Genomic DNA, 24,462 nt, shown 5'->3' on the forward strand with positions numbered 1-24,462 from the left:
TTTCCTGTCCCATCGTCGCCATAAGACCTATCTGTGTCGGTGCGACGTAAAGTAACTAGCAATAAATAAATAAATAAAAAAGTAAATAAAATAAATAAATAAATAAATAAATAAATAAATAAATAAATAAATAAACAAATAAAGCCGAAATGTCCCGCCTCCTTGATCTACATTGTGACAATGCGACGTGAACCCGGGGGCGTTGCAGTGCTGTGATCTCGTGGTTTTCCTCTGTTTACGTCACCCAGTGGCTATTATCGGGAAGAAGCTGGTATATGACCGCTGGTAATTTTGGCAAGACCGGGCGAGTTGGCCGTGCGCGTAGAGGCGCGCGGCTGTGAGCTTGCATCCGGGAGATCGTGGGTTCGAGCCCCACTGTCGGCAGCCCTGAAGATGGTTTTCCGTGGTTTCCCATTTTCACACCAGGCAAATGCTGGGGCTGTACCTTAATTAAGGCCACGGCCGCTTCCTTCCAACTCCTAGGTCTTTCCTATCCCATTGTCGCCATAAGACCTATCTGTGTCGGTGCAACGTAAAGCAAATAGCAAAAAAAAAAAAAAAAAAAAAAATTGCAAGTAGAATTCTGTTATCTTTTAAAATTTATCTTATAAATTGAGATCAATTTCTGAGGAACTAATCAATTTTATGAAAAGTTTTGCTGTAGATCAGAGCATAATATCTTCATTGATACTGCCAAATACTAATTCTATTCAGTTGACTTGTAGTTGGACAGTATTAAGTGAAAAGGAACCAAGACTTGAAATAATAAAAAGTGAGTTAGTGGTAGTTTTGAGTGTGGTTTAGTATTGCCTATTTTCAACAAAAAGAACCAGCACCACATCCGTGTGGATTTCGTAATTTGATAAAAGTAATCATTCCTCGGTACTGTAGTAAGACATTATCTGAAAATCCCTAAAGTATAAAAACTCACCGAAAAATTGAGTTTCATTTACCCCAGAAACTCTTTGTAAATCACGTTTGTGGTATTCCCTTTTGGGACCTAGATGACCATGCGACATACAACTGTACATGTGTAAAACAGTCTTCTCTCAAACTGGAAAAAAAAAAGTTTATTCTTCATGGAGATTCCAAATACCTATTTCTACGCCTGTAACATAAAAGTATCCTCATACAAAGGATTCACTTACTTTTTTAATTCATTCACGCCCATCCGCCCTTGCTTGGATTTTCCGAAAACAAAAGAATACATGTTTCTTTACTTTGAAAGAACATTCCAGATACAAATTTTCATGCCTGTAACATCTTCAGTTTTTAAGATATAGGCTAAGTATTCCTGTAAAAAAAATCATTTTTTCACTTCCTTTCACCGTCCTCTTAAGTGAATTTCCCGAAAACTAAAAATACGTGTTTCATAATTTATAAAGGGGCTTCCAAATATCAATTTTCACGTCTGTAACATCTTTATTATTTTTGGATATAAGTATCCTCATACAAATCATTCCACTAATTTTTCAATTCTTTCACCCCGCATTGAGTGGATTTTCCGAAAACAAAAGAATAATTCCTTCTTTACTTTGAAAGAACATTCCAATTACAAATTTTCATGTCTGTAACATCTTCAGGTTTTGAGATATAAGTATCCTCATAAAAATAATTCAAATCTTATTTGACCACCCCCCCCCTCCCTTAGAGTAAGTTGATTCACTCCCCCCCCCCAAAAAAATACGCGTCTTTATTTTTAAAGGAGATTTCAAATACCAATTTTCACGTCTGTAACCCTCAGTTTTTGAGATATAAGTATTCCCATGAAAGAAATTCAATTTTTCACTTGTTTTCACCGTCCCTCTTAAGTGAATTTTCCGAAGAAAAAAATGTGGTTCTTTATTCATAGAGGGGCTTCCAAATACCAATGATCACGACTGTAACAACTTCAGCTTTTGAGATATATATATATGTATCCTCAAAAATAATTCAACCCTTTTTTCACATAACTCCCCCCCCCCCACCTAGTTGATTTCTCCACAAAATGCGTGTTTCTTTATTTTTGAAGGAGATTCCAAATACCACTTTTCACGTCTGTAACATCTTTTGTTATCTTTAGAAATAAGTATCTTCATATAAATAATTCCACTAATTTTTTCCAATTTTTCACCCCCCTTAAGTGGATTTTCCGAAAATAAAATAATACGTGTTTCTGTACTTTGAAATGTTTATTTAGAAATGTTTAAACATTTATATTTGTTCCAAATCTCGAGTTTTAAGGATTTAAACATAAATAAGCATACTGTACATGTTTATACATTTCTAAATACTTTGAGTGTGATTACATAGAATCTGATGATGTTATTTCAAGAACGAAACGTCATTTTATCTTAATTGTTTCCTTTTCAGGTAGTTTATAAACTGATTAGGTTCGTACGGAAGGACGCGGGTTCGAATCCCCGTCAGGAAGTCGTAAAATTTAAGAAACGAGATTTCCACTTCCGGAGGTGCATATGGCCCTGAGGTTCATTCATCCTACACCAAAAATGAGTACCAGGTTAATTCCTGGGGGCAAAGGCGGCCGGGCGTAGAGCTAACCAATCTACCCCATCATGTGCCGAGGTTAGCAATGGTGGAAGCCTTTACCTTCCACTCCTCCAAGGGCCTGTACAGAGGTGACTTTGTTTCTTTTTGCTTTGCTTTATAAACTGATTTATTCAAAATTAGTTTCGGCATACTGAAGAATTTAACAGCTGTAAATCATAGAAAACGGACACTTTTATATTCAACAACGAGTCAGGGGCTGTTTCCCTCCTGATGAATGTTATCCAGTTAGTCTTTCCATGCGTACTGTTTCTTTTTTTTTAACTTGTTGGACTATTTGGTACTTGTTTCTTTTCCCTGTACAGTATCATATAAAACCACATATTTCAATTTTCATGTTTCCATTTGGAGTTGATAATATTCATCATCCTCTGGCCTCAGGTACCGTAGGCAATCAATCTTATAATTCGAGAATATTTAGGTTCACCCTGTCAGAATACAGAGGACCGGATGAGTTGGCCGTGCGGTTAGGGGCACACAGCTGTGAGCTTGCATCCGGGAGATAGTGGGTTCGAGCCCCACTGTCAGCAGCCTTGAAGATGGTTTTCCGTGGTTTTCCAGTTTTACACCAGGCAAATGCTGGGGCTGTATCTTAATTAAGGCCACAGCCGCTTCCTTCCAACTCCTAGGCCTTTCCTATCCCATCGTCCCCATAAGACCGATATGTGTCGGTGCGACGTTAAACCAATAACAAACAAACAAGAAAAAGAATACAGAGGACCTGGACATCTGTTGCGTGGTCTGTGGATTAAGTTTAAATTGCTATTTGAGTTAATTACGACTTGCTAAAATCTACTTCGATAATATCTGTTCGGTTCAGAGCCGTAGAAGTACTTAGTGAGAATTAAAAGTAATATCATCAAACCTATCCTCGCCGCTATAGAGCGTCCCAACCTTAAATTGCAGTACAGCGTAGATGGAGCACGCTGTTGCGAAATCGACTCGTGAAGATCACGCTCGAGTGTGACTCAAACAGGGCGTCACAGTTCCACATTTTTCGTTTGTAATTTTGTAATTTTAAGTTCATTCATTCATAAATTAATATTTGTAGGATGGTAAAATAAATACAACATACCTTAATCACTGGCGTTGCTCTCAGACATTGGACGTACACCTTCTAACATTTCTGCAAGGCCTGATGTTCCCGCTTTGGATGAAACGGGTTCGGGAGATGAACTTGAGGATGATCCGGACGATGAAGAAAGTCGTATTAAAAACTTTTCATCGTCGACATTGTCCTGTAATTCGTCTGCTTTCCACAAAACTCTTTCATTTTTCTTTACTTCGTTCACGTAATTTGCCCAATTGTCATGTTTTTATGGCATAAAAATTTTAGTTCAGCATTTGGAACAAAACCATGTTCATTACCCGCGTGGACTAAGGCAAATCACGGTCCTCGGCTTTTCGGTGGCCTAAGTCCCGAACTCACCCCTTCAAAAGCGGCCTGCCGTGCACTTTTCACTGTCGTATCCTTCCATTCTCTTGTCACTGTCTGCCCAATATTTACCCACGATTCATCTGTGTAAATTATCGCTTTATTTTGTGCCCTCAAACGTTTTATCTCCCTGAGATATCTGTGCCTCCAATTAATAATTTCATCGGTTTCAGTGAAAGCTGCTTTATTACCCCGTCTTAAATAACAGAAGCCTATATCATGTAAGAAGCGATACAACGTAGTTTTAGAAAATCGTGGCAAAGAATCTTCTCCATTTACGCGACTCAAAATTACGTTCAATGTCAGTGGTACGTTAGCAAATAAAAGAGAGTGAACCACACGACGCATCCACTTCTAACAATTTCATCATATTTAATTTTTCTGTCGTCCTTCTCTTTTTTTTTTTTTTTTCCGAGAGTTCGCAAAGGACCATGTGTGTGTGTTCCTTTCTTATAGCATAGATTGTTCTTTCGGAACAACCTGTAGCTTTAGCTGTTTCACTGATTGCGCTGCTCATATTCATAGTCTTTAAAAAATAATCCAGGACACTCATTATAATATTGCGTTCTTTTCCCCTGAGTTTACCTACGGGAACGTTTATTTTTAATTTGACGATCCATTATACATCCTTCTGCACTTTTTCTTCGAACTAAGAACTATATATACGAGCACGAACTGACAACTACGCAGACTACACAAACACAATCCACTTGTCCTCAAGAACTATACATTTATCACTGATCTTGTCCGGCTCCATGGCTAAATGGTTAGCGTGCTGGCCTTTGGTCCAGAGGGCCCCGGGTTCGATCTGGAAAGACCTGCACTCGGCCTCTTCGGAGGCCATACGCCATTAAATATATATATATATCACTGATCTTTATTTAATCAATCTTATAATACTGATTAAATGAACACCACTGCACACGGCTGCCAGTATATTTAAAAGCTCAGCCAGCCGAGTCACTCGTGAAACGTAAACAAACGAGACGTTCTCCCTGTCATAAATTATGAGATAACGAGATAGGGACTTGAGGTATGATTTAAAAATAACTTCCATATTCGAAGAGCGTTTGCTTTGCTTTAACCACGCCACGATCCTTCTGCACATTTTCTTCGAAATTAGATCCCCACGCACGAGCACGAACTCACGAACCACACAAACGAAATACACTTTCCCTCAAGAATTGTACATATGTCACTGATATGTATTTAATCACTATTGTACATACTACTGACTAAATGAGCACTGCACTGCATGCGACTGTCTGGAAATGTTAAAAGCGCATGTTTGGGAGATCACTATCGGTACTTCAGCCAGCCAGCCAGACAACCAGCCGAGTCACGCCCGAAACCAAAATTCAAGGAGATATTCTTCCTGTCACAAATTAATAACTAAGCAAGATAGGAACTTCGGGATTGTTTTAAAAATAACTTCCATATCTGAAGACCATTTGCCTCGCTTTGACCCCCCATGCAAATTCAATAGGAAAGACGCTGGCCAGCGACTGACTTTTTCGTGCCTACACATAAAATTCCCTGAACATGACTGAAAATAAACGCATATACTGCATTTTGTTATCATTTAAATTTAAAAATAAACTTATCTACATCGAGCTGAAATGTTTATTTACCATCAGTGAAAAAATTAGGAAAATAATGAATATAAAATACTAGTTATGGCATGATAAGTTCTATGCAATGAAGATTTTGCATTTGGCGAAACTTTCCATTATATTACCATTTTCACACTAAATTATTTTTTTTTACATTTTTTTGTTAACGGCATCAAATGCGCCTTGAAATTCTGTATTGTACCCGACATAGTCAGTCTGCGAACACGAGACACCCCAGGGGTGCTCAGTTCGGTGGCTGTAGGCTTATAAAATAAATGAATGTGGCAGGATTATCACAGGGTTCATCGAATAAGCACGTTCCAGGTATAGAACAAATATGACACTTTTATTTAATTAAATGCAATATTGGCCATCCTGAAGTCTGTGATTATGACTATGATCACTACGTTATGGAATTTAATATGGCTCTTGATGTAACAAACAAATGGGATGGTACACGGCAGTTGTTTCCCTAACATTCTAACAGAGTGTTTACATAGTTAAATTTTTTTTATCGTCTTTAAAGTTATTAAATTATTTATTTAAAGTTGAATGTAAAATTGTCATTCAGAAAAATGAGGTCTGGGCCAAGCCTTCATCGACAATCTGGAAAAAATGCAGTAATTGTAAGAACGAGTATAATAAAAAAATATCCAAGATTCAAAAAGTTAACAATTATAACAAAAATAAAATTTACAGTCGTTATCTTAACAATTTTGTAATTATAAAATGAAAAGTTGAATTTGCCTTGGTTTTCTCTAAGTTAATCCGAGACGTCGGATATACCTGTTCACGTCATCTCACATCTCTTTTCGTGAGAATTTATACTGAACTTTAAGCATCTGATCAATCATTAAACAAAATAAAACGCCTTCTGGGCTTGCGAACGTAAGTAAATGGGGGAGAATATCATCCATGTGGAAATCCCGTCCACTATCAATCGATAATATCAAAGTGTCACATATTTTCAGAACAGAACACATAGAAAATAATTCTCTAACTACTAACAAATTGCTACTTCTACAGCTAACTACGGAAATTATCAAGAAGACTGTGATTACTAAGAAGAAAATATCTACACTATGTACATGTCGACGAGTGTCGATCAACCGTATTACTCTCCTGTTAACAGATTTATTGAGTTCCAGCCAGATTGAGTTACCTCATGAGAGCGAAAAATTGTATCGACGAATGAGCTGGCATAATCACGAATCCAATATTATTTAGATATTTCGTCGAAGACCTGTTCTTTAGACCTAAAGCCTTCGCGAACATTCACCTGTACCTTCAACTTGAAATTATTGAATCACTTGAGAAAAGTTGGGATATTCCCACGAATTAAGAAGTACATCGATTAACATGGACTTTCATTTTCTTCATCTGAAGACACTAATATTAGACTACACCGCATTCATCTCGAATAATCCATTAACATGTGAAAAGCTCAGTTTCACGAAGATTCATGTCATGCGCAATTATTCCATATACTCTACACGTACAGTGTACCACAATGACGACTCTAACTTGTCGCATCCTAATCTCAAATATGTGTAACCACGAAATATCAGGACCTACCATCGTCCTACAAATACATAATATCCACTTAAATGTGTCTCGATGATCAATTACTCCAATTAATTATCACATGCCCCCAATGCACATATTCACATTAAATTCGTACATAGAATTCAGACTCAATATCCCGATGACACGTTATCTCAAACACGAGGTACAAGTAGAAGTTCTATTACAAGGAAAATATTGAAAATATGGACGAAATATCCTACCCTTAAATCCATCGAACATAAATTAATTCATATTCGTGACGAAATTCACTCAGTAAGCAAAGATGGTGTCGATAACACATGGATAACTCTATCAGAACCCTCACTGTCAAATTCATGGCCACATGGTTATGAAGCAATCGCATGTGTCAGTTTTACGATATACTCGAGCAAATATACAACCATAAAATGTGTCAAAATAGCTTACTAAGAAGAAAGAAAGAATAGAACAAAACTACATAGAACAGATATAAATGAGACGTAATCGACTTAACTTAAGGAGAAATCTTCACGTCTGGAAGTCTGGGTTCTCAATCAGCCATGCTAGGATGAAAGGATCTGCATCCCGACGCCGCCGACGGTGGTCGAAGGTTTAGAACTTCATGGTGAAGCACTGGTAATCCATAATGCGAAGTTCCGTCCTCTTCTGGAAATGATCACGTCCACGTCTTCCGCGTCCACTCGTGAGAAAGCTGAAACTTACACAAAGTGCTTTAGAATAAACTCCAAACACACACGTAACTGTATTTTGGAAATGACACGTACTTAAGGGATTAATATCTGCACATTCGACGTCTGATCACAGCACTGTTCTAAGTTGAATACAATTATCAGAGGTGTAGAGCACAGGAGTGAAGCCACTGTTCTTGACGACAGTATTCACGACGTTCCACGTTGAAAATCTTGCTGTCAAGGGCTCTGAGCGACTGACGATGATAGTCCAGGAACACGTCAGGGTGAGTGAGAGTGAGTACTCGTATCACATGACTTAAATATCGTGTCTGGTGCACATGCACGGAAGTAAAGTCAATTTAGGTACTAAATTCTTCTACCATATGAACACACAACTTCATCACCATTTTAGCCACAAGGTCGTGTAAATTATTTCAAAATTTTAGTCTTTAATTTATATCCTCTAAATGTGCTATTATTTATCCAGTTTATTTTAATTTAATCCTTGAGCCTTCCGTACTTATGCACGTCACCACCAAAGATATTATAAGTATTTCATTCATATCGTTCCTCGCAATTACAAGTGACACACGCTGGCCTCCTTTCTCTCGCCAACCTTCATTTTTTTTATTCTGTTAGTCAACCGGCCGCCCTCTTCTCGTAAAAAAAACTCGTTCTCGTCCTCGCCCAAGGTCGCGCACACCCCATCTCGCCGACAAGCGAACACAAGCCAGACCAACACCTGTCAGTCATCTGTGGCCTCACGGTCACAGTATATAGCACGATATTCACCCATTTTAACCGATAACATTCTGATTCACGGATATTTGGCAAACCCGCTGCATTGGAGTAGGACAGCGCTACCCGCAAAACATGGGAGAAGGAAAGAGACGGAATTATCCCATTACTGCTGTACTGCAATTTAAGGTTGGAACGCTCTATAGATAGAGGCTCTATTCACTCCAATCCTGACCCGGTCGAATGACTGGAAACAGACTGTGGATTAAAATTGTCATCATCAAACCTCCTAGAGTCAACCACTTTATTATTGCAGATGTTTATCGTTGTCCAGTTGTTAACGAGTCACCGCTTCCGGCTATCAGCTGACCGACACGACTTCCTCATACCATCTGACACGGAAGTAACGAGCATATTGTGTTACCTTGACGATGCAGTAGCCCGTGAAGTCAGCAGTAAAAATCCGTATAGGTCTAACTGAAATCTTAAGGATGTAAAATTATTATTTGAGCATTTTTTCTTGATAACTATTCGTCTCATACATAATACTGGTTATCCAAGTGTTTTTTTCTTTTTTCACTTTCGGTATCTGTCTATCTGTTTGGCTTGGCATATGTCAACCAAACTTTGTATTTGGAATCTACCCATTCAGGGTTGTGTCGTCAGGTGCACTTGACTTCAAAGTCATCGCATACAGTTGGGATTTATAAGAAAATCAAAACAGTATCTCCATTAATATTAAGGTAAGGTAAGGGTTATTCTGCCCGAAGGCAGGTCCGAACCTCCGCAGAGGTGTTCCTGAGCCGGAGTTTGCGTGCGGTTGGGTGGCCAGTTCCTTTCCGCTCCTCCATTCCCTTACCCCCAACCAACAGCGCGTGGCAACCCATTTAACTCCTGACCACGCCCAGTGTTGCTTAACTTCGGAGATCTCACGGGATACGGTGTTTCAACACGGCTACGGCCGTTGGCCCATTTATATTAGATCTATCAAAAAATATTATTTACCGAAAGTTGTGAGAATTGCAAATCCGATCGTTTACGCCATATACACATTTATCGTACAGCGAATAATGTCGGAAATACGAAAAATTGATTCTCATGAGATGCTCAGTGAATATCTCTTCAGCGTCAATTCAAGGTGGGTTTACAGGAAAACTAAAATATAGATTTTGCTTTTTTTCGATAGGGCAGATAATGATGATATCATAGGTGTTAACATAAGGAAAGTTCTTCATTTGGGTAATTAGGCTACATTAAGGAGGGCTTTTTTGTTCGATTTGCTTTGCGTCCCACCGATACAGATAGGTCTTACGGCGACGATATGATAGGGAAGCGCTAGGAGTGGGAAAGAAACGGCCGTGGCTTTAATTTTGCCTGCTGTGAAAATGGGAAACCACGGAAAACCATATTCAGGACTGCCGCCCACTATCTCCCAAATGCAATCTCACAACTGCGCGACACTAACCACTTGCTCTGTAGGTTGTAAATAAAGATTACAGATCTCTTCATATTGTTATGAGGGTATGTATGGGTTGTAGTAAGAGTGTGAGGAAAGAGAGTGAGTAAGTCTCTGGTAAGACCGCAGCTATAGAGTATGGTTGCAGTGTAAGGGACTCGCACCAGTATTGTTTGATACGATAACTGGAACCGATTCAAAGAAAGCAGTGCGATATATTGTGGGTAATTTCCGACAAAAGAGAAATGTTACGAAAATGTTGCTAGGTTTGGGCTGGAAAGATCTGGGAGAAAAGAGGCGAGCTGCTCGACTAAGCAGTATGTTTCCAGCTGTCAGTGGAGAGACAGCGTGGAATGGTGTTAGTAGACGGATAAGCTTCAGTAGAGCTTTCAAAGGTAGGAAATATTATTGGAATTCAAGAGGACAAACTGCGGGAAAAGTATGAAGAGGAAGTAGGGAATGGAATAGTTTATTAAGGGAAATGTTCGATAACATTCTGAATTTTTTGAAGTCTTGGTAAACAACTGATAGGGAATCTACCTCCTGGGTGACTGCCTTAAATGCAGATCAATGAAGATTCATTTATTGATCGGTGATTATTGTTTAAAGAGAAAGTACAGTGGGCAACGATCCTCTATTACCATTAATCAGAGGGAAAAAATGGAAGGGATCGACATCCGACACTTCGAAAAATGAAGGTATCGGCCAAAGGAAGACAAGGGCCACAAATGGCGTGAAAATAAAAGACAGCATAGGCGTCGTCACCTAGTACCGTCGGTGTCAGTAATGAACAAGAGTTGATCAAAGGATAGATGAAAGTGAGGAGCCTTGTACAATTAACTGGAAGCAATGATAGGACTCAGCTAAGGGCCCCGTGGTCGCCAATCCACGCTTCCAAGAGCCTCTGGGACCCATTTACGATAGGTATGGGTTACCGTGGGTGTTATTTTGCCGCTCCCACCCGATTCATTGATTAATCGCTCATCAACAGTAGGTTTCGTGGGTTTTCAGTTGCAGTGCTACACTAGCGGACATAGGGATTACAGTATGTCACTTAGAAGCAGGGTCAATTTCTGCACAACTTTGAACAAAGAATTGTACCGTACTATACATTCAGTAATCGTCCTCATTCTGTCTCGATTAGGTTCAACTTTATCGTACTTCACATTACCACCACATGCTTCCAGAAAAAAATCTGTTTAACATGTCAACATGTGAACTGAAGCACGGAGAACGTACTGGCTATTTTCAATTTGTAAAATCCCGTTCGCAGAATGGGTACGAATACAGGAATTACTTTCTGGATAAATGATGGAAGGGCAATAAAGGTTAAAGTTCTATATCCAGAATGTTATATTTAAAAAACCAAACCAAACCAAACCAAACCAAACCAAACCAAACCAAACCAAACCAAACCAAACCAAACCAAACCAAACCAAACCAAACCAAACCAAACCCCATGGCTTAACAGTCCCGCTTACTAAGCGACCACTGATCAGCCCGATTATGTGTTGTCATTTAAAAAATACACTGGCGGAAAAAAAATCAAACACCATGAAATAATGAATGTAGAACACGTAAATTTTGGCAATAATTTGTCGAGGTAACATACTTCATTGATTAAAGGTACAATACTACAGGTTAATATCCAGCGAGAAAAGCTATCCCAAATGTGCCATGCTGGTCCATTAATAACCGGTGTAATTGCCTGACTGTTGAATGCAGGCATGCAAACGTGCATGCATTGAGTCGTACAGGCGCCGGATTGTGGGATGGAGTTTCACACCTGTTGCATTTGGTCGGTCAATACAGAGACGGTTAATGTCGGTTGTGTATGACACTGGAGTTATCGTCCAACGGTGTCCCATATGTGCTCGATTGGGGACATATCGGGGATCGAGCAGGCCAAGACAACATGCGACACTCTATAGAGGACGTTGGGTTACAAAAGCGGCATGGGGCGTGCATTACCCTGTTGAAAACATCGCCGGCAATGCCGCTCATGATCACCAGACGGACGTACATATCTGCAGTCAGGGTGCGTGGGATAACCACGAGAGTGCTCCTGCTGCCATAGGAAATTGCTTCCCAGACCAGAACTCTCGGTGTAGGTCCAGTGTGTCGACGCCGCAGACAGGTGGAATGCAGGCGCTCACCTCGCCTCCTTCTAACCAACACACGGCCGTCACTGGAACCACTGCCTTCGTAATGTACAGGCCGTACTGTACCTCCGATGACGTCACACAAAGAGGCGAACTGTTTCCTCCGCCCGAACCGTGTAATACAAGGACATGATGCGTCTATACATTTTGTAATCACGAAATATTTACAAATATTGTATTAATATTAAGGTGAGATCACTAAAACCTGTAATCGCATCGAAACTCGTAAGTCAAGTCTATGTAATTTTAGTAGAAGTAGGTTTGAAGTACGATCTACGCGGTCAAAGCTTGAGGGTTTTGCTCGTTAATGTACCCAACAAATTATTATTATGAATTAATACAAATATGGAGATAACAAACGTGCAATAAAAAACTTTATATCCATACCTCTAGATGGCCATAAATGCAGTAACTTTCTTGGCTTTTTGTTGTTGTTGAAACTTCTGGCACTTTCCTTCGAAGGCTTTCACGAGACCCTTTCTTTATACAAATATTTGTATCATTTCTTGTTTAGGAATAGCCCATGTTTTCCCAAATATTAATGCACTGAACAGCCAGATCTATTAGTTACTTCCCACATTCACGGAAACTGCCGAGGAATGGTTTTTACTCGCATTAAGTTGAGGAGAAAAAGTAGCGCGTACTCAACATTACGAAACCAAGAAATAAACATATGTAGGCTCCATTGGTTACTGTCCATTTTTATACTTGTTCTGTATCAACAATAAAACGCTCTGCCGTAAATCTGTGTAACAAGAATGTCAAAAGCAGAACTCATCATCAGCTCTGGAAAATCAGTGAAACATACACCTTTATTCTTCGTAACAGGTATTTTTTGAGTTGGGATTCTCGTTTTTCATAAAGGTAACCTGCCCCCATAAGAAGAAAATGAAAATATTAATGTCTATTTACTTGCATAGTTGTATTTTCTCAGTGGCACACACAAGTTCTTAGCACTGTGGCAAATGCGTACTTTCACACACTGTATTTAAATTTGTAGCATATTATATTTCGACGTAAACGTGATATACGATAACAATTCAATGAATAATTTACACGAGTGTATTACGTCCCTTGAATTTACATTACTCACCACGTGAAGATACCATGCCTAACCTAAGCTATGAGGTCTCATTATTTTAATAACAGCTGTTTATGTAAATCCTGATGTGATAAATTTAAAGAAAAACATGCAATATACTTAAATATACATTTCTGTCCCTCAACGGTCACAATTATCCAAAGAATGCCACCAATCCTTATGGATTACATTCACAAGTACAATTTGTAACATTCGCGTAGCTCGCCTCAAGTGATCAGCTGATTGGGTTAGCGCGTTTTCTACAGTACGGCCTGTACATTACGAAGGCAGTGCTGGAACCAAGGCAGAACCGGCTTTCATCAGAACAGATAACGGACCTCCACTCCGTCCTCCAATGAGATCCCGTTTGACACCACTGAAGTCGCAGACGACGGTGGTATAGGGTAAATGGAATGCACGCCGCAGGGCGTCTGGATCGGAGCTGTCCTTCAAGTAACCGATTTCGAACAGTTCGTTGCGGCATTGTGGTGCAAACTGCCGCTCGAATTGCTGTGCGCCACAGCCATACGCCGAATACGGCGGTCCTCCCTCTCGGTGGTGTTACGTGGACGTCCGCAAGGATCATATAAGAGAAATAGATCCGTCACTCCTGTATAATAAAGTTGGCTGAGAAAACAGGTCATGGAAGCTACAGTGGCCACTTTCTCTCTGCCAACATAAGGAAATAAATCCCACGATAGTACCTCGTAGTAAACACGATGATGATAGTTGTTACTTTGTTAAAATTTTAATTGTGATAGAGATAATGATTGTATTTCGGTAGGAAAGTTGTATCTAAAGCTTCTCTCGTGTCTTGTACTTGAAAAGTAAATTGCAATTACCGTATTTGTATCTTGGCAATACTGTTATAACGCTAGTTTGTATCGTTGTTTCACCGTTCGCATTTTAATGTAAATATACATCTATTAAGTGATAAATGCAACATTGATTACTGAAAATGTTAATGCAATTCATATAAAACCCCAAAACGCCCATACTTGCCTAAATCACGATCTAACATAACCTCATTCTTTCGTTCGTTCGTTGAACCCTTCCCACGACTTTTATGTATGGGAATGGAAAACACGAGAAGGAAAGGATGAAAGTAATACAGAGCATAATGCACACAGTTTATATTTTGAATTTATTTATTCCAAACAGCAGGTAAGAAGCACAATCACACAGACGTTTACTCGCAACAGCTAGGTAGTTCAATGTGAAGTACGTTCATGACCATAATACTATTTCTTCACACTAAGAACGCGCATAATTATAATTTCACACCATACTCTCAAAAAACTGGATCAAAAATCTCGTTCAATGCGAAAGAATCTCAACAAATTTTCGTCCAACAAGCACTATTACATACCGTACGACCAAGGTCCCTTCGCGCGCAACGATAACGGTGTTGTTTTGAATTTGCTGTACCACGCAACTGAATGTGTAATACCAACCTGTGCCTTCTAAATTAACCCTCTAAAAGAGAATTTTAGTTTTCATTAGTTGGCGGAGATCGATTGGCCCATCTCAGAACTGCTTCGGACGCTCCCTATGAAGTGTCACCCCGTTGGACGTCCGGAGCCCGTTCTTCTTGCGAGCGTACCTTCTCGTCACCACCGCTGCTAGCACGCATGCGCAGTGGAGACCTTCCTGCTAAGTCATTCTGCAATAACGCAATAGGAAAATCCACCTTCATGTAGCTCAATTATACGGCCTCTTTCAACCGCAGTGAGCTGTTGATAATGGTCTCTTCGGCGTCGTAAAGGCATTCTTGACTCACTCACAGTCACTCCGTCCAATCTCACAGGTAACTAACGCTCTCGCGCAGTATAGCCCGTATTTAAAGCAAACCTAATGTTCAACGTCATGGGGCCGCTACTACCGCCACGCTAATGTAATTTACGGGAAATTGAACCAACGTCATCTTTCAGATGTATAAACATGTCTACCAGCGTTCATTAATCTGACACAGCCGGGCTGAGTGGCTCAGACGGTTAAGGCGCTGGCCTTCTAACCCCAACTTGGCAGGGTCGATCCTGACTCAGTCCGGTGATATTTGAAGGTGATCAAATATGACAGCCCCGTGTCGGTAAATTTACTGGCACGTTAAAGAAATCCTGCGGGACTAAATTCCGGCACCTCGGCGTCTCCGAAGACCTTAAAAAGTAGTTAGTGGGACGTAAAGCAAATAACATTATTATTATTATTATTAATCTGACACAACCCCTTCTCGGTGTTCGGAAATTTATTTCCGCCCGTGTAAGGTAAATCCGGTACAGATGCCGCATACACTGTAGGCAGATGTTCCCATCGTTAGAGTTAGACGGCAGTGTGTGTGGTTTTACAGTTTCCAAGGAAGAACTATTGTCAGCGAGTGTGATGAAAGTTGCTCGTATATTACTCCAATTATAGCCAATATCTTGCGGAAAGTACATGTTTCCTCCTAACGAAGTGTTTTCTTGTGTTCATTTATTGAATATTAAATTGGTTGCAAATGCTTAAATCAGTCGTTTTCAGTCAAAAGCAAAATTCTAATTGATAATAAGCTTATTTTTGGCCATGTTGGCCTCGATTTACAACAACAGGAGGGTGCGGCGTCTCTACTTGATAGTTGGAAGAGTTACCGCGCAACAATGAGGCAGAAATGAGTCATTGCTGTCAGATTCTGAAAGCGATCGGGAAATATTCAATACTATTCAGAGGATACCGGGATTTTATTAGAATATTTTATTGCCTCACCATTCTTGAAGTATATAGGTACCTTATTTTATTGCTTTCATTGTTAACATTGTTGTTATTATATACACTTACATTATTTTCAGAGACAAAAATGTATTTGATAGACCAGAGAGTGTTTTTAACATGGATAAGGATAAGTTTCGAGTGCAGGCTAACAACCACCTGATTCTGTGATAACGGGAAAAGGTTCCAAATCTGTTCATGTACTAAGTCAGAGAGTTATATTCAAGTTGAAGAAATTAGCTTAAATTTGAATTTGCTCTTGATTATTTTACTTGCGGCATCTCTCCCGAGCAAAGTGGGCACCTATACCGGATTCCAGGGAGATACGCCGCTGATGCAACAATTATTTGTTCTTTCCTTTCTCCCGTTTATTTTCAACTACGTACGTTTTGATCAACTCTGGTCTAATGTAAATATTTTTAAAAAAATTTCTACCAACTTGCAACAATTTTTAAAATAAATCTACGGATATATAACAAAAAATATAAAAAGTGCGGCAACTCTACTGGAATTAACTTACCTTCAAAATTTTAAGCTTTTGTGTGGTCATTTGTTCAGTAGCCTAAGCTCTGCCGTTTCTTTTCCTCTCCTGCCCTTGTTGGGTAATTATTCTTATTATTATTATTATTATTACCTACAGGATGTCTGCGGTACATGCTGGCAGCCATGCTGTTCTGCGGCGTGGCCCTCAACTACATCATCAAGGTGATGCTCTCCGTTGCTATCGTTGCCATGGTGAAGCCCCATGGTCACAGTGATGGCTCCAATAACACCAACATTTCAACAGAAGATACTTGTCCCGGGGGAGAGGAAGAATCTGAAGAGACTGGGCAGGTATATAAATATTAATAAAAAGCAGGAATTCTCTAAACTTCACTATTTACATGGATCTGTTTTGGGGCTGGGTGTATACCTAGAATTAGTGCCATCAATCTCACACCGACAGTAACCATTGCAACCAGTGTTTGCCTATCATCTTCTCACTGTGCGCTTTCTTCATGTAACTAAGAGCTTGAGAAAATCTCGTATCATTTTTTTTCGTGTGGCTATTTCTAGCCGAGTGCACCCCTTGCAAGGCAGACCCTCCGATGAGGGTGGGCGGCCTCTGCCATGTGTAGGATGATGATGATGATGATGCTTGTTGTTTAAAGGGGCCTAACATCGAGGTCATCGGCCCCTAATGGTACGAAATGAAATAACAAAAAGGTCAAATACATCCACTGACCAAAATAAAATAAAAATTGTCATGAACAATGATTTGATGGACATGAACCCAACAAAAAGCTACCAACCAACCAACCAACCAACCAACCAACCAAACAAACAAACAAACAAAAAAACAGTGGATCAGACTTAAAAAAAGATCGAAAATAATAGTATTACTGACCAAGGGACCACTTATAAAGCACAAGGATGCTTGATGTCTAAAGGGGTGCAAAATCCATGTCTAAGGCCCCACAGAATGGTACATGTCACGAGTAAAGTAGAACCATGGTATTAGTCATGTCGGGGTACTAATCAAAAGCAGCGAAGACTCACGGTGTTCCACACAAGAAGGTACTACTCACAAGGTTTGCACTTCGTACAGGGAACGCAGACCTATGGTGTTTCTCACACAATGGCGCCACTCATAGCCAACGCAGACCGATAATGTTCCTCACCTAGGTGTACTAACCACACATCCCGTGGTGTTCCTCACAGAGTGGGTACCAATCACAGCCAACGCAGACCCACGGTGTCGCTCATACAGTGGTACAACTCACAGGCAACGCCCAGACCCGCGGTGTTGCTCACATGGGTACGACGCACGGGTACTGGAAACCCACAGGAGAACCCCCTCCAGCTGCTACTAATCACAAACTTATTTCATACCTAATACAGTGGTACTACTCGCAAGTACAGGCAACCCATGGTGTTCCCCGCGTGATGGTACGATTCAAAATTAGTTTCATGGTTCTAATTCAGTCAGCCCTTGGTCGCCCCTTTTAGTCGCCTCTTACGACAGGCAGGGGATACCGCGGGTGTATTCTACATGTGCGTCCCCCACCCGCAGGGGGTAGTGTGTTTGGTCCGCGAGAGGTATTTTATTTCCCTCAAGTCCGCCGGCAAGCCGGTTAGGACCCCCCTATCCGCCACCTGGGACGCGCCACGTGGGAGTATCACCTCTCCCCCTGCTACGCCTGCGTAGCAGGTTCGTGGCCATGTGTAGGAAACTGCGTGTTATTGTGGTGGAGGATACTGTTATGTGTGGTGTGTGAGTTGCAGGGATGTCGAGGACATCACAAACACCCAGCTCCAGGGCCATTGGAATTAACCAATTAAGGTTAAATTCCCCGACCCAGCCGGGAATCGAACCTGGGACCCTCTGAACCGAAGGTCAGTACGCTGACCATTCAGCCAACGATTCGGACTCGTATCGAGTGAACCCCGTTCTACTCCTCAGTCCAGAATTAAAATCTTTCAACTGGCCGGAAAACGAACCCACGGCCTGGGAATAAGAAACAGGCACGCTACCCCTACACCTCAGGGATGGCTAATAATAATAATAATAATAATAATAATAATAATAATAATAATAAAGTTGTTGTTTGAGTCATCAGTACATAGACTGGTTTGATGCAGCTCTCCATGCCACCCTATCCTCTGCTAACTTTTTCATTTCTACGTAACTGCTGCATCTTACATCTGCTCTAATCCGCTTGTCATACTCATACCTTGGTCTACCCCTACCGTTCTTACCGCCTACACTTCCCTCAAAACCCCAACTGCACAAGTCCTGGGTGTCTTAAGATGTGTCCTATCATTCTATCTCTTCTTCTCATCAAATTTAGCCAAATCGATTTCCTCTCGCCAATTCGATTCAGTATCTCTTTATTCGTGATTTGATCTATCCATCTCACCTTCAGCATTCTTCTGTAACACCACATTTCAAAAGCTTCTATTCTCTTTCTTTCTGAGCTAGTTATCGTCCATGTTTCACTTCCATACAATGCCACGCTCCAGACGAAAGTCTTCAAAAACATCTTTCTAATTCCTACCTCAATGTTCTAATTGAGCAATTTCTTTTCTTAAGAAAGCTCTTCCTCGCTTGTGCTAGTCTGCATTTTATGTCGTCCTTACTTCTGCCATCGTTAGTTATTTTACTACCCAAGTAACAATATTCATCTACTTCCTTCAAGTTTTCGTTTCCTAATTTAATATTTCCTGCATCACCTACTTCGTTCGACTGCATTCCATTACTTTCGTTTTGGACGTATTTCTTTTCATCGTGTACTTCTTACCCAAGACTCTATGTATACCATTCAGAAATTTCTCCAAATCTTCTGCAGTCTTAGAAAATATAACGATATCATCACCAAATCTCAGGGTTTTGGTTTCCTCTCCTTGGATTGTGATTCCCTTTCCAAATTGCTCTTTGATTTCCTTTACTGCCTATTCTATATAAACATTGAAAAGGAGGGGGGCAAACTGCAACCTTGTCTCACTCTTTTCTGGATTGCTGCTTCTTTCTCAAAGCCCTGGATTCTTATCACCGCAAATTGATTTTTATACAGATTGTAGATAATTCTTCGTTTTCGGTATCTGACCTCGATCACCTTCAGAATCTCAAATAGCTTGGTTCAATCAACATTATCAAATGCCTTTTCTCATAATAATAATAATAGTAATAATAATTAGAGTTGTCGATTTAATTAATTAGTCGAACAGATTAACCGATTAATCTACAAATCCGATTAACCGATCAATGTACAGTACCTTAGCCGACTAATCGAACCAATTTAAATTGTAGTGTGGCGCAGGAAAAAATAATCGTTTTTCGTGGCACAAAACCTGTGTATTGTATTGTCATTTGCCATTTGGTGAGCTATCCTCAATTATTGTATGATTCTCTGATCATTAAAATAAGCTGATGTTCATATCTTTCTTTCAGAAAGATGAAAGCAACAATACCTCCTTAATTGCTTTCTTGTAAAATGAGGGTTACGACCATCGCTTTTACCAACTATTGAAGAGAAAATACCCGTCAGGCTAATGTAGTATATTTGCGGACCTTTACTAAACAGTCAGGTGGCATAATGGCAGTGTTGCCAGGTCTCCGGAAATTTCAGAAGATCTTCCGATTTCTTTACAACACACCGGAACCCCCCGCCCAAAAACAAAAAACAAAATCTCTCCCGAAATTTCTTCTAATCAAAATTTAAGGAAAATAAATAATAATGATGAAAAAAATGAAATGGCGTATGGCTTTTAGTGCCGGGAGTGTCCGAAGACAAGCTCGGCTCGCCAGGTGCAGGTCTTTCTATTCGACACCCGAAGGTGACCTGCGCGTCGTGATGAGGATGAAATCATGATGAAGACAACACACACACCCAGCCCCCGTGCCATTGGAATTAACCAATTAAGGTTAAAATCCCCGACCCGGCCGGGAATCGAACCCGGGACCCTATGAACCGAAGGCCAGTACGCTGACTGTTCAGCCAACGAGTCGGACAATAATAATGATAAATGGTGCTTAATATTTGTGACGAAAAACTCTTTCTTTTTCTTACTGCGTGATGTTCTATCGATAACATCACTCGTTAGTACTTCCCCGCATTAATTTTAGTCTCGATTTACGTAATCTCTGCCCCTCTTATTGAACTCAAAACTCAGGCTTGACTGCACCATTCGAAGGGGAATCACCGACTCGCATCTAGATCTGTATCCTGCTACGACTTCAGAACTGGCATACAATTTCTACACCTGATGAATAACTACGTCTACAGGAGGAGTGGGAGAAGAAAGAGAAAAAGGAGAAGAAGAATAGAGTGGCCAGAGAGTACGAGTGAGTGAAATTGTATATTATTTTCTCATGTATGTATGTTGGGTATTCAGCCCGAAGACTGGTTGGATCCTCAACAGGTTCACCATTAGCTGTCATAGATGTCCTAGGTGTCACTGAAGAGGCGTACTAGGGAAATGAGGAGTGAGGTAGTTTCCCATTGCTTTCCTCACTGAGCCAGAAGTTGCTATTGCACATCAGTCTGCCAAGCCCACTGAAATGCGTGCACCAACCGACCCTATGAGCGACATTTTCACACCATTCATAACAGGTACTGGCTACATAAGGAATGGTATTACTAGCATCACTCATACCTCAGCCACTTTCATATTGTCGAAGTCAAGTATAAGACTGAGACAGGTCAATGAAAGTAACAATTTTATTCTATCCCGTACCAGAAGACACAGTGCACTGTAAACACTACATCTTGCCAGCAAAGGCCTTTTTTTCTCTCATAATAACTTCAAATGACTATTGCATTCTTTAATTAGTTATATTATAACATTTTAGTGCTCGAGAAACTACCGAAATTTTCATTAAAACTCCCGAAATGTTTAAGTACAATTTACCGATTTTTTATTTGTAGACCCAGCAACACTGCATAATGGGTATATGTGGGGAAGGTACTTGAGAAGAATGTCATTGAAGAATTTCCAGGTAATGTGCGAATCGACAGTTACCAATTGCTAGAAAGACACGGTAGAAAATGTGACAAATTAAACCCTGGTTCGTGTGTGGTTGTTATTCAGAAGAATTATATTCGCAATCATTGTTTGTGGACTTCAGTTACAAATATGGCTTGTGAACCGATGAGAAGAAAACTTGGTGAAATACTATTGAAAGGTGACAGACAGACAGTATTTTGTGTAAGAAATGCGGAAAATCATTCAGTTATGCTGAAAGTACAAGTAGTCTTCAATATCATCCTGAGGATATTCACCCCTTCCAAAGTGTATCTGTATCTATCAATGCCTATTCTACTTCATCTTCTCAGTCAACTTTGGAGCACCTAATAGTGAAGTCTGTCCTCTGTTAAGGAAAATGAACTTACGAATAAACTAGTAAAGTGGATTGTACAGGATAGTAGGCTGGTCATTATTGTTTCTGATCGTGGTATTGAAGAGGTTTTACGAGAAGCTCTCATTTCTCACGCACCATCTTCGCTCTAGACACATGGTAAAAAATACAAGTTGTATGACTTAGAAAGGTCAAAATTATTAGATGAAATGAGAAAAGCAGACTTTGTTAATCTAACGGAGAATTTTTGGTCTTCCACATATAACCGTAGCTCCTTGGGGGTTACATCTCACCGGATTTATTAAAATGGGGGATTATTGTATTTCAATATTACATTGCTGCTAACTGCACAGAAGAGTTTGAAAATGTAGTTCGTTGAAAGGGGTTTGGAAGACAAAGTTGTTGTTTCCACTGTCAATGCAAGAAATATCATTCTAGGAGTTGAGAGACTAAAGTACGACAATTTCCGGTGTGCAGCGTACGCTCTACAATTAGGTATAAAGCAATCAAAGGTAGTGTGTGTGAACCCGATTAAAATTCTATTAATCGACCGATTAATCGATTAAAGGCATTCCGTTAACCGATCAACATTTTTAATCGATCGACAGTTCTAATAATAATAATTAGATAAAAGGAAAATCTTTTGAAACAATAAGCTGAAAAGAATGGGCTTAGGATCTCCTTTGAAAAACAAAATAATTGACTAATATCCCAATACCTCCCAAACAACTAAAAACAAGGTATAGTAAGATTGAAAAAGTTACAAGTTGCTTTACGTCGCACCGACACAGGTAGGTCTTGTGGCGACGATGGGACAGGAAAGGGCTAGGAGTGGGAAGGAAGTGGCCGTGGCCTTAATTGAGGTACAGACCCAGCATTTGCCTGGTGTGAAAATGGGAAACCACGGAAAACCATCTGCAGGGCTGCCGTCAGTGGAAATCGAACCCACTATCTCCCGTATGAAAGCTGACAGCTACGTGCCCATTAGCTCGGTGTTTCCCACTTCTTCTCCGGCAAATGCCTGGATGGTACTAACTCAACGCTTCGGCTGCCTCCTTCCCTCTCTCTTGTCTATTCCTTCCTATCTTCCCATCCCTCAAAAGGCCCTTGTCCAGCATAGCAGATGAGGCCGCCTGGGCGAGGTACTGGTCATCCTCCCCAGTTTCATCCCCGACCGAAACTCTCACGCTCCAGGACACTGCCTTTGAGTCATTAGAGGTGGGATCCATCGCTGATTCCGTGGGAAAAACCAACCCTGGAGCTTAAGCAGATTAAGAAGAAGAAGGTGTAAAAATAAAGTAACATTTTCTTCAGAACCGTTGTACTTCGTCACCGTTACTACAGTAACCTAAATAGTAAATAACGCGGTGCTGTGCCGCGAACTTCCAGTCTGAGATGAGATAACGGCGACCGGTAAGAAACAAGTGAAAAGAAAACTCTTGCGTTCCCGGCACGATTGCGCACGCAGTATACTAATTTAAATAGTGAAACCAAGCAAACTTGGTGACCACGAGGAAATTGCGAGCCCTGAAGATGGTTTTCCGTGGTTTCCCAATTTCACACCAGGCAAATGCTGGGGGATGTACCTTAATTAAGGCCACGACCGCTCCCTTCCCAGGCCATATGTCGCCGAAAACCTTTGATGTGTTGTAATATGTTGTCACACTGTTGAGTGGCAATAGTGATTGCTCCTAAATCCTACTGCCCTCCTTAGCTCCATACTCAGAAGCCAATTATGATACTTACCATTAAACTATAATTAAAATCATAATGCTGTTTACAACGTTTATTCTTCATCTTATTATTATTATTAGCTGCAGTGCCCATCATTGACGGGACAATCATACAGCATGCGCAAAGTTATCTAACTCCTCAGCTACTTTCGGCAAATATTCAGGCATGTTGTTTTAGTCGGGACGCAGCAGTGATCACTACTACTGATCTGCATTTAGGGCAGTCGCCCAGGTGGCAGATTCCCTATCTGTTGTTTCCCTAGCCTTTTCTTGAATGATAACAAAGAAATTGGAAATTTATTGAACTGATCTGCATTTAGGGCAGTCGCCCAGGTGGCAGATTCCCTATCTGTTGTTTCCCTAGCCTTTTCTTGAATGATAGCAAAGAAATTGGAAATTTATTGAATATCTCCCTTGGTAAGTTATTCTAATCCCTAACTCCCCTTCCTATAAACGAATATTTGCCCCAATTTGTCCTCTTGAATTCCAGCTTTGTCTTCATACTGTGATCTTTCCTACTTTTAAAGACACCACTCAAACTTATTCGTCTACTGATGTCCTCCCACGCCATCTCGCCACTGACAGCTCGGAACATACCAGTTAGTCGAGCAGCTCGTCTCCTTTCTCGCAAGTCTTCCCAGCCCAAATTTTGCAACATTTTGGTAACGCTACTCTTTTGTCGGAAATCACCCAGAACAAATCGAGCTGCTTTTCTTTGGATTTTTTCCAGTTCTGGAATCAAGTAATCCTGGTGAGGGTCCCATACACTGGAACCATACTCTAGTTGGGGTCTTACCAGAGACTTATATGCCCTCTCCTTCACATCCTTACTACAACCCCTAAACACCCTCATAACCATGTGCAGAAATCTGTACCATT

General features: G+C 40.5%; 1 protein-coding gene across 3 annotated transcripts in view; it reads left to right on the plus strand.

Annotated features, from left to right (window-relative positions):
* LOC136881328 (sialin) overlaps window positions 1-24,462 on the plus strand; it is a 92,964-nt gene that overhangs the window by 9,854 nt on the left and 58,648 nt on the right. For all 3 annotated transcript variants that reach the window (XM_067154143.2, XM_067154144.2, XM_067154142.2), the window contains exon 2: window positions 16,652-16,845. In XM_067154143.2, the coding sequence (XP_067010244.2) occupies window positions 16,666-16,845 (180 nt within the window). In that variant the 5' untranslated portion in view covers window positions 16,652-16,665. The remainder of the gene's footprint in view (window positions 1-16,651; window positions 16,846-24,462) is intronic.

The sequence above is a fragment of the Anabrus simplex genome, chromosome 9 (genome assembly GCF_040414725.1).
Source record: "Anabrus simplex isolate iqAnaSimp1 chromosome 9, ASM4041472v1, whole genome shotgun sequence".
Classification (NCBI taxonomy): domain Eukaryota; kingdom Metazoa; phylum Arthropoda; class Insecta; order Orthoptera; family Tettigoniidae; genus Anabrus; species Anabrus simplex.